Source organism: Pseudorca crassidens, chromosome 9 (assembly GCF_039906515.1).
Source record: "Pseudorca crassidens isolate mPseCra1 chromosome 9, mPseCra1.hap1, whole genome shotgun sequence".
Classification (NCBI taxonomy): domain Eukaryota; kingdom Metazoa; phylum Chordata; class Mammalia; order Artiodactyla; family Delphinidae; genus Pseudorca; species Pseudorca crassidens.
The window spans coordinates 85,292,369-85,304,039 of NC_090304.1; the positions used below are offsets into that span (position 1 = coordinate 85,292,369).

Consider the following 11,671-nt stretch of genomic DNA (forward strand, 5'->3'; position numbering starts at 1 on the left):
ACCTACAACAGTGGTGAGCTGGATTTCTCTGCTAACAATCAAACTAATACACTATTTAAACACCAGCCAGGCACCAAAAGAAAACAGGAGTCTAAACCTGAATTAGAAAGTTCCTGAGGACTGGGCCTGGGAGGCAAATGGAGGTGTAAGGGAGATTTCCTGTGAGTCATGTGAGTCTTTCAACACTCCACAGGCCTCAAACCAGAAAAACTCATTCCCCTCCTTAATCTGACTCATTTGCTCCTAATTTACACCTCCCAACTCTCAACTACTCTCAGCCTTTTCAACTGAACCCCCACTATCAGGCAAGGAGAAGTAAATGAGCATTAGTGGGGAACCTGATACAAGCCCCAATGTTTTCAACTCTCTGGTGGTATCTTTAAAATCTATATAAATTGCATTGTGTATAGAGACACTATTTAATATAAAAGTAATAGCAAAATATGGGTATTTCACAGGTAATATGAGTATTTCTCAAAAGTGGAAACAAATAAGGCCAATAAACATACACAGAGACCCAGCTTCATTAGTGATCAGGGATATGCAAATTAAGAGATACTCTTTTACATTCATCTGACTGTCAAAAATTTTAAAGTCTGATAATATCAAGTGTTAGAAAGGTTATTTGTTTCACAGGACCTCTCATACTCAGCTAGTGGGAGTGTAAATTGATACAACCACTTTGGAAAAAGTTTGGCATTATTTTATAAAGTTGAACAATCACATACCCTATAATCCAGTAATTCCCCTCCTAGATGTATGTATATGTGCATGTGTGTGTATAAAAGAAGCTCTTACAAGTGATCAGTAGGAGCCATGTAGAAGAATGCTCACTGTTCACTATTGCAAAAAACAGAAAAAAGCCCAAATGCCCATCAATAGAATGAGTAAATAAAGTGTGGTATACTCACAGGAAAGAACATTATATGAAGCAAAAGAGAGTGTGTTGCAGCATAAGGTAACAATATGGATGAAAGTTAGCAATGGGTAAAAAAATCCCAACAGATTATATATAGAAATACATAGAGGTACCAAACTATATCAAAATGAGAGCAAGGAAATGGTGAAAGGAGGATTCAGGATGGTGATTATCTTTGGTTGGGGAAGAAGGGATATGAAGGAGGAGATGACTAATAGGTAGATTAAAATTACCTTTAAGGCTGGTTGTAGGTATACAGGAACTTACTGCACACAAAAAAATTAACTTATTCATGGGCCAACAACGAAAGGGTGTCATGAGCCAGGGATTATGATTAATCCACTTCTGTGCAACTGAAATCTAAAAAATAAATTAAATGATGCCCCAGAAAGAGCATTATATTTATCGTGTGACTTTATATACTCTCTGGCACCCCAAGGCGATACAAATAACCCAGAGCAAAAACCCTAGGGGGTAAATTTTCCAAGTCCTTTTTTTTCTGTTTATTGCCCAGCTCATAGGAGGCAGGGTCACCACACTGGTTAGTAGCACAGGCTCTGTGGCCAGACTGACTTGATGGAGGAGATGAAACCTGGTTGCTTTCCTTACTACTGTGTGACTAATCCTGTTAGGGAATACGATTTAACCTCTCAGTGCCTCAGCTTCCAAATGTGTTCAGTAGGCTGGCAATGATAGTATAATACTTACTGCAGAGTATTATTGTAAGGATTACATGAGTTAATCCACATGAGGTGCTGGAATAGTGAAGTTGCTCTAGGTATACTAAGTAAACTTTACTCAACAAAGATTAGCTTTTATTATTTTTTTTATCTCTGGCTTGATACCACAGTGAAAAGCTTAAGAAATATTCTCCTAAACTCTTTTGTTCAGTACTGCTCCGGGAAGCTCTAAGCTTCAAGCTCTCAATAATACTAGCCTCAAGCTCTCAGTAGGATTTGTTGGACTGAAAAAACTGAGTTAAAACGTTCCTTAAATACTCTGGTTTCCAAGAAATGACTAGAAAGAAGTTTGGGACTCAAAGGTGGTTTCTCATGGAATCTTTCTCTGCATCATTAGCATAAATAACCAAGTTTTTGTGACATATCTGATGACTTTAATTAACATAGACTCCTGTAACCATCCAAAAAAATGTCCCAAAATTTGTGGACTTAAAGTTTTTATAATTTATTAAAATAAAAACCATTTAAATCTTTATACAGGGCCTATTTATACTTTCACTACGAGCAATTCTAAGAAAATGGGTTACCTGGTTTCTACAGCATTAACAGGTTAGAAGTCATAATTTAGTAAGAATGCAGACTTTCAGAGATATGCTCAGTAATACAGAAAAAAATCATGTGTGAAAACTGTCAGAAAGAAGTCAGAAAAAAATAAGACAAAAAATTAACCTCTGATTATATTACAACCACTCAGAATAATAATTTTAATCATCATAATCATCATAATGGGGCTTCCCTGGTGGCGCAGTGGTTGCAAGTCCGCCTGCCGATGCAGGGGACACAGGTTCATGCCCCGGTTTGGGAAGATCCCACATGCTGCAGAGCGGCTAGGCCCGTGAGCCATGGCCGCTGAGCCTGCGTGTCCGGAGCCTGTGCTCCGCAACGGGAGAGGCCACAACAGTGAGAGGCCCGCGTTCCGCAAAAAAAAGAAAATCATCATAATGATGATCCTGAATCATGAAGAAAAGGTGATATGTTGAATGCACTTTGTTTATTAAAAGGCAAGTAGTCTCATATATCTGTTTTAAATATACCATGAAGACTTCTAAATAATGGGTTTTTTTCCCTTGGTAAAATCTCCAGGATTAGTTGCAAATGGACCCACTAAGTAATTCAATGGGTTGGCCTACCCTAGAAAGTTGTTTGATACAAACCAATTAAATGTTGAAGAACTGCTGCCCAAAATTATGAATAAATTAATTAACAGAAGTGAGTAATCCATTACATAAACAGTGTCATTTTAATTGGGTTTAAAAGTAAATTTTAATACTTTAAAAGAGTGGGTCATAAGTTTTCTGTAAAATTCACCTGCATGAAATGATTCATTTTCTCTGATGTTCCTCAGTAAATAATAATATAAGGAAGCTTTATAACTTTTTAACAAACTTACCAAAACTTATATACACAAGCAGTTACCTTGAGAGCCAGTTCGCTTCTTCCACAGCTATGGCTAGTGAAAATTACCTTTTTTGTCATAATATGGTAAATGTAACGAGTTAGGAAACAGGTAACTGAAGGGCATAGAGGAAGGACATCCAACAGAGTACAGCAAGGAGCCAGGGAAGAAGACTGCCTGACTTGATTCTGTCTACAAAGAGTCTTTAAGCAGCCATGAGGTCAGATAGGAAGGCATTCAAGAAGGGAGGTACAGGTGTAAAGATGCAGACAGCAAGGGACTCAGAGGCATGCCGTTATTGCTGGGCCGCCACATGAGAGATGGATGTTCTGGGAGATAAACTTGGAGAGGGAAGTGGGCCAGTGATAGGGGGCCTTACAGTTCACGTCAAGAACCTTGAGTTCTCACAAAAGGACAAATATTGCATGATTCCACTTATATAAGAGATCTAGAATAGTCAAATTTGTAGAGACAGAAAGTAGAATGGTGGTTACCAGGGGCTGAGGGGAGAGGGGGATGCAGAGTTAGTGTTTACACAGGTTCAGAGTTTCTGTTTGGAATAATAAACAAATTCTGGAAATGGAGAGCGGTGATGGTTGCACAACATTTTGAATATACTTAATGTCACTTAAAATGCTTAAAATGGTAAATTTTATGTTATATATATTTTACCATAATAAAACCCACTAAAAATATAATAATTGTGTTCAGGTAAAGAAGAAAATGAAGGAGGGAGGAGGGGAACAACAGCCAGAAGCAGTAGCAACAGCCACAGCTTGAGCTCCATCCAGTAACCAGTGGCTCTCAGTCTTGTTTTAGCTGCAGAACCCTTTCTTCAAACATCTTGCACAGAAGCCCAACTATAAACCAGGCAAAGCAACAGACTGGTGGGGGCCAGAGGCCAGCCCAGGAGCCACCAGCGTCTGTTTCCTAACTTGCCCCCATAATGGACCCAGAGGAGTCTCCAGGGAACCCCAAGAGCTCCCTCAATTTGCAAACCACTGATGCAGGTGATGGGAGGAAGCCAAAAGGTTTCAGCCTGAACATGATGCAGTGAGATTTCTGAGACAGTACTGTAAAACAGTCTGGTTTGGAATCAAATGAAACTATTTCAACTCTGCCTCTCACTAACCATGTGCCCTCAGGCAAGTTACTTCTATGCTATAAAGGGACTAAAAAAACTTTTTATATAAGGACTGATGAAATGTTAGTAGGATACCTTGATAGGTGGTAAATTCTCATTTGATGGCAGCTATTGGTACCCTTTAATTTTATTTGACATTACTCTGGTTCCTGTGAAATAAGATGATTTAGGGTAGGTGGAGGCATGGATGGAAGCTACGACAAAAGTCCAAGTAATGATAAAGGCCTAAACTGAAGTAGTGATAATAAGGATTGGAGGGGAAGGTGGACTCCAGAAATATTCTGGAAATGCTGTCAAGATGGGAAATAAGCACTGGCAGCCATCTCATATTCCTCCAAATCAACCTGAAGAAAGGAGCAGAGATAAGCAGGAATAACCCAAAGGTTATTCCTAGAACTGGTCTGGGGGAGGGACAGGACTATACCCGGGGCACAGAACAGCCAGAGGCCAAGTGGAAGGCTTTTAATGTCAACCCTTACCTCTCCCCTACATTGCATTACTGCCTATCCCTTTAACAACTTCCTGCAGTGTTGAGAAGTTAAAAAGGTTCAGGCTTTCTAGCCAGGAGCCATTCCTCCACCCACCTCCCTCCAAGCTCCTAGGGCTAATGGGTTACAACCTAGAAAGACTGCCTCCTCCTTCTTCCAGAGCAGCTGGTGATAAAGCCATGGTCACAGAACAGCCTGATGGAGGGGTGCCAAACAAAAGCAATCAACAGTGGTTTTGTAATGCCCAAGGATTCTCCATTCTGGGATTCATCCCCTCCCTTCTACCTAAAGCCACCTGGAGGGACTTGGCCAGGCCTGGCCATTGACTCTTCCCCAGTACACAAGGGGACATGTATGAGAATGCTCATCAGTGTTGTTTGTGGCTGGGAGTTGGAAACTATCTGAGTGTCCATCACTGAAGGACCATGGAACCACAGATAGTTAGAAACAACAGGCTAGATCAGTGATTCTCAACCAGGGTCATTTTGTCCCCCAAGAAACATCTGACAATGTCTGGAAAGATTTTTGATTATCACAACTCAGAGGTAAGGAGGTGGAGAGAGTGCTATACTAGCATCTAGAGGGTAGAGGCCAGGGATACTGCTACATCCCACGATGTACAGGCCAGCCCCCAGAGCAAAGAATTATTTGACCCAAAATGTCAATAAGGCTGAGATTGAAAAACGATGGAGTAGAGGAACAAAACATGACTGGGTCATAAACATATAGTGCTGAATAGAAAAAAAAAATTTTTAAGAGATGTGATCTATTATAAAATTCCTATTTGGAATTAAGGATTCATATAGTCACATCTGGTATTCATTGTGTATGTATTTGCAAGGTAAGCGCTACACTTGGCAGAGAATACAATCGTGACCAAAACTAGATTGGATTCCTTACCTCCTGAAGTCTAGTAGAAGAGGCAGATATTAATTAATCTTGCAAATTTAAAGGGGAAGGGAGAAGATATTTTGGAGACTGGTAGGATCTAGAGCTCCCTAATCACTCACTTGCAAAGGCCACAGAAAGTTCTTCAATTTACAGTACCTTTCAGGAGGGCTACATACCGGCTTAGGATTGTGTTGTGCACAGTGAGTGCTCAATAGATGTTTGTTGAGTGAATAGATGAAGGCTGTACAGTTAAACACCACTAAATGACTCCTTCCAAATTTCTGCGCCTTAACCTTTGAAATGAGGAAACCAAACAGAAAAGAAGAACCAAAGGGCCAGGCCCTCTACTAGACAGTAACAAGGAGTACACGTGTAGACTGACCAAATACTATTGTTCATTCCTCCTCAAGACTGTGCCCCCCTCAAACCAAGCTATTTGCAGTTCCTTGAGCAAAATACTCTTTGGCATCTCTAAGCCTGGACTGTCCTTCCTCACCTAGTCCACCTGGAAAACTCATTCATGCGTCAAATTCCTGATCACCTTCTCTGTCGAGCTCCCTCATGCTGGTGGACATGATCTCTGGCCTACTTTGTGCCATCTGTACTTTGTGCTCACCTCTACAGTACTTATCATAACTTCTTTTTTTTATGATGTTTTTATCATAACTTCTTACCATAATTTGATCATGAGTTCTCTGGGAACAGGAACTATATCCTATTCATCTTAATAGCACAGAGACTAGTCTAGAACCTAGAACATCATAGATGCTCAAGGTTTATCGAATGAAAGACTGAATGAATGAATACATGTCCTGCACTGTACTACGAAAAGAATGGGATAAAACCTATGCCCTCAAAAAGCTTACCATCTATTTGATGGGAAAAGGACAAATATGTGAAATAATAATTAACAATTTTTGCTAGAGATATAAATTTGATAGTCATTATAATAAACATGCATTTTTTCATATTTGAATTAGAGTATACATTAGGATATAATCTGCTAGATAGTATCCATACGATTAAATAAATATCCTCAGGTATTCCTGGAAATCCATATCCTCCTATCGTAGTATTTGTCATTTGAGTTGATAGCAATAAGTGACAAAAGCTGAAATTACAAGCAGAATCTACTTGGAAACATAGAGTGCTCATTATCATGAATGCCTGGCATGTAGTGGGTCCTCAATAAATTTTTATTGAACGAGTGACCTGATATTCTTAATCATAGAGAAAAAGTTATCTGTCTACTACTGAGGCAGGCATATCAGGAGTTGGTGTTACCTAGAATATATCCCTCTCATAATGAAAACAGAACCAGCTCAAGGTCCTAAACTTTTCCTCTGTTATTTAGTACCCAGTTGCCAAAAGAGGTATTATTGCCCCCTTTTGGTAAAACGAGTAGAAACCAGTTGTGTGGTCACAAACTATTCCTTTATATCCTATCCATATAGTGATAACACATCTACTTACCAACCTCTCTCCATCCCATAACGGTTAGGGATTCATGGAGCTAAACTCAAATTTAGGGGATGAGTTTTAATACTGAGAGTTTAAAATACTGAATATAAGAAGTCCTGGATATCAGGTAAACTGCATTTTTCTGATTGCTGGGTTAGACAAGGAGAAACTGCAAACAAGAATTCATGTTTGGATGGTTGCCAGAGGTAGGACTGAAAATCTTAATGAACAAAAGAGCTCAGCCAACCAAAAAAAAAAAAAAGCTCCAGCCCAAGACCCTCAGAATAAAGATCAATAAAGGGAAGACTGTAGAGAGTATGGCAGAATGGAAAGGAAGCCTCAAGAACCTTAGTCATCCCTCATTCATTCATTTATGGGGTTGTGGGAAATACAAAAATTTAAAAGACTTGATTTCTGCTGTTAAGGACTTCGTCCATCAGGAATGCAAGATACACATAAATAGCTATCACACAGGGAAGAAAGTAAAAATCCATAAGGGAGGCACAAAGAAAGTCTGTTCAGAGACAGAAGAAATCTTCTATCTAGGAAGCTATCAGATGTTCCTGGTAAAACATACCAGATTTTGAAAATATTAGAGCATTAGGAAAAAAACAATTATTGCTAATCCTTGTTATGTCTTGCTCAACTAATCCACCATATTGTCTGTCTCCTCATCAGGGTTGCTTCTCATCTCCTGAAGCAACACCACATCTTCCTATCACCCAGGAATGGAGGGCTGATGGTGGGTGTAAACTAACCCATGCATAGTACCATGAACAAGGCTGTCTGCCACTCCTGCGTAATCAGCCACTTAATCTCCACAATAACCCAACAAGGTAGGTACTGTTATTATCCCCATTCTACAAGTAAGAAAAGTGGGGCACAGAGAAGTTAAGTGACTTGCCCAAGGTCACCTAGCTGGTAAGTGGCACAAAAACAGGATTTGAGTCCAGAATCTGTACCCTTAGACACTACACTACACTGCCTCCCAGCTGAGAACTTATGGCTAAATTTATCAGACATACTGTATATAGCTGGATAATACAAGGTGATTTTTGGCCCTTTAAACACACACAGCTATTTAAAACTTATTTACATGAAAAAATACATACACCATTATTGATCTAGTTTTGAATATAGTATGACTTTTTAAGACAGTTTTCACAACCTTTAAAGGAAAATTCACTTTGTTAACCTTAAAAAAAAAAAAAAAAAAGGGTGCCAGCGTCCAGGAGTAGTTAAGCCCAGTTTAGACTGGGGCTGGCAGGCGCCACCCCTTACAGGTCATCGCATGGCCTTGGGGAAATTGCTTAGCCTTCTTTGTTTCTCCATCAGCAAAGCAGGGATAACAACAGTGCCATCTCATAAAATGGTATGGATTAAATGATAGTATCCATATAAATCGCTAAGCACAGTACGTGACATAGTGAATGCTCAGTGAACGTTCGCTTTCATTATTTAGATCCTGAGTTATCTGTATTTCCAGGATGCGAGTCGTCCAGTAACCACAGAAATGCTTTCCCTGTCCCAGAGTCTCTGCCGATCCCTTGAGCACATTTCTCTCTATTTTCCACGTAACACAGTGACAAGAGAAGCAGGCTTCCCTGGACCTCAGACCCGAAGGTGGCTACGTCGCCTCGCTCAGCCCGGGAAAGAGGCAGGCTCTGGATTTCCTCGGGGCGGCACCACAAAACTCAACACAGACTTCTCACTTGGGTGAACTCAACTGTTAGTGAGGGATCACCCGCCCACTCTGCCGGGCTCCGCAGCAGAGAATGTGGGCACCGGCGGCAGGAAGAGGAGCTCACCCACCTACCAAGCCCGAGACTGGGCACCCCTCCTTCACAGCATCCCTGGGGACTTCGTCCCCTCCCCGCTGGGAGGCCACTGGGGATTGACCTAACAATGCCAAGACAGTGAATTTCCCCTCAAATCCTCTGAAATACATCCCCACGATTTCTAAGAGGGAGTCAAGGGAGGGACGCCAAGAGCTTCATAAAGCCAGTAAACAGCTACATCCCTGCAGCACATGTTCAGCCGCCTGAACCAGCACCCCAGTGCTTGCCGCCGCCACTTGCGAACCCGGGAGCTCCCAGCAGCGCCGGCCGCCCAGCCGGTCGCCGTGCGCGGCCTCCACTCACCAGGTGAAGAGTTTGCCCTTGATCCAGAGCAGCAGGCTGGCGGACTCGCCCGCTGCTCCCTGCGCGTGCGGCTGCGGGCGGGCGGATCCCGCCGGCGAGGTGGCCTCCATGGGAGCCCCGCGGTCTCCGGCGCCCGGAACCCCTAGACGTGCCGGGTCCCGGAAGACGGGAGGCGGTGCCTGTGCTGCCGGTGGCGGCTCGGCTCGGCCAGTGAGTCCGCGCTGCCGGGTTCGCTCGCGTCCTTCTCGCACCGCGGCCGGCGGGCTCCTTCTGCGGCAAATCATTAACTGTCAAGCCCCTAGGGCCAGACAATACATTTGCAGATTGCAACCTGGCACCTCGGGGGGCCAGGAGCAGGAGGAGAAAGGGCGCTTTTTTTTTTCCACCTTGGCAGTCGAGCTTCACTGTTGGTTGACACCCAATATGCATTTCAAGTTCTTATGGTCCCTTATTTAAAATCAGCAAATGAGGTGAATCGAGGTTATGCCAGCGTGTACTAACTTAAGAAGCAGTGATTTAGCTACTGCCTGACCTTTGCTAACTGGGAAGGTCTGGCTGACCCCTCTCTTGACCTAGTCTCCCTCCCTCTGACTAACTTATAAAAGATATTTCCCATCTAATAGAACTGAAGACGCCTTAGTTCTGTGTTTCTTGTTTTCGCAAAACATAGGTAAAATCCTATGTTTCCTATCCGTAAAGGGATGCCGGAAACATGTCTTCTTGGTCCTTGTGGTGTGTCTCCTTCCTTACGGGTGTGTTTGGTTTGTCTTTCAATATTCAGAATTGTCTCTGAGGTGCTAGAGAAGAGTGTCAACCCCTGGCGCTCAGCTAGGGTGTCCTGGGCCTGGGTCACGCCTTCCGATGCTTCTGCGGGCCAAGGAGGGACTAGGAACTGGGGTCCAAAAGTTCCTGACTCACTGACAAAAAGGACGTTGGTGGGTCTGGTAGACTGCTACTTCCGGAAAGGAGATCAGGAAGACAAAAGGAAAGGTGTTGAGACCGTTTTTTTCCTGACCACCTCCTTCCCGGGCAAGGTCCGGGCGGCAGGAGTGGGGAGCAGGCTGTGAGAAGATTCTAAGAAAGAAAATAGATTTTGAAAAATGAAATGTAGCTTTAGGAACCCCAAGTTTAGCAACTACAGAAACTCCAAAATTTAAATGAAATGATTTTTTTTTTAATTGTTTAAGAAGAGAGAAGGTGATACGATAATGGAAGCAGAGCTTGGAGGGATAGCTTTGAAGATGGAGGGGTCTCCACAAGCCAAGGAATAAAGTCAGCCAGTAGAAGTTTAGAGCCTTGAGAAGGAAGTAGCCCTGCCGACTTAAGCCTTAACTGTAGCCCAGTAAAACTGATTTCGGACTTCTGGCTTCCAGAACTGTAGGAGAATAGACTTGTGTTGTTTTAAGCTACTAAATTGGTGGTGACTTGTTGCAACAACCATAAGAAACAATTGCAGATGTAGTATATACACTAACTTGTAAGTGGTCATGAGGTACTGTCAAGTGAAAAAAGTAAGTTGCAGAGTTGCAGAATAATTGTATAATATGATTCCTTTTTAGTAAAAAACACCAAGTAACTTAATATCTTTATATAAACATATACATCTATATGCATATCTTTATGCTCAATTGTGTTTATATGAGCAAAAGAAGGGTGTGAAAGAATACACACCAGGCTTTTTTTTTTTTTTTTTTTTTTTTTTTTGCGGTACACGGACCTCTCACTGTTGTGGCCTCTCCCGTTGCGGAGCACAGGCTCCGGATGCGCAGGCTCAGTGGCCATGGCTCACGGGCCCAGCCGCTCCGCGGCATGTAGGATCTTCCCGGAGCGGGGCACAAACCCGTGTCCCCTGCATCGGCAGGCGGACTCTCAACCGCTGCGCCACCAGGGAAGCCCCACACCAGGATATTGATACAGGTTTAAGTTGTGAGGGTGGTGGGAATGGGGGGGAGTTGAGGAGGGGAATAAGGGAGAATTGTTTTATACATCTTTGTTTTGTGTTTTTACTATGGGCATATACTACTTTTGCAATTTGAAAAGTATTCAATTTAGATATTTTTCAGTAAGTCATGTTTGGCTCAACATATTACCCCCACAGGAAAATGGGGCCAGGAAACGTAGTCGACCACTAATGTGGATTCTAAAGTTATGCGCAAAGTTATATGTATTTTCTAAACAGAAAATGCTTCTCAAAAAGCATTGGCAGGCGAACTCTTAACCACTGCGCCACCAGGAGAGATTCCATGCGGGATCTTTTGTTGTGGCGCATGGGCTTTTTGTTGCAGTGTGCGGGCTTCTCTCTACTTGTGGTGCGGGGGCTCTACAGTGCACGGGATTGGTTGCCCTGTGGCATGTGGGATCTTAGTTCCCCAACCAGGGATCGAACCGGCATCCCTGCGTTGGAAGGCAGATCCTTAGCCACTGGACCACCAGGGAAGTCCCTGAGAGGCATATTTGAATACTAAAAATACCATAATAGTAATGAACTTCA

At 42.6% G+C, this 11,671-nt stretch overlaps 1 protein-coding gene across 5 annotated transcripts in view; it reads right to left on the reverse strand.

Annotated features, from left to right (window-relative positions):
• SLC35F2 (solute carrier family 35 member F2) overlaps nt 1-9,479 on the reverse strand; it is a 50,252-nt gene extending 40,773 nt beyond the window's left edge. For all 5 annotated transcript variants that reach the window (XM_067750922.1, XM_067750921.1, XM_067750917.1 and 2 more), the window contains exon 1: nt 9,181-9,479. In XM_067750922.1, the coding sequence (XP_067607023.1) occupies nt 9,181-9,464 (284 nt within the window). In that variant the 5' untranslated portion in view covers nt 9,465-9,479. The remainder of the gene's footprint in view (nt 1-9,180) is intronic.
• Between the last annotated feature and the right edge of the window lie 2,192 nt (nt 9,480-11,671).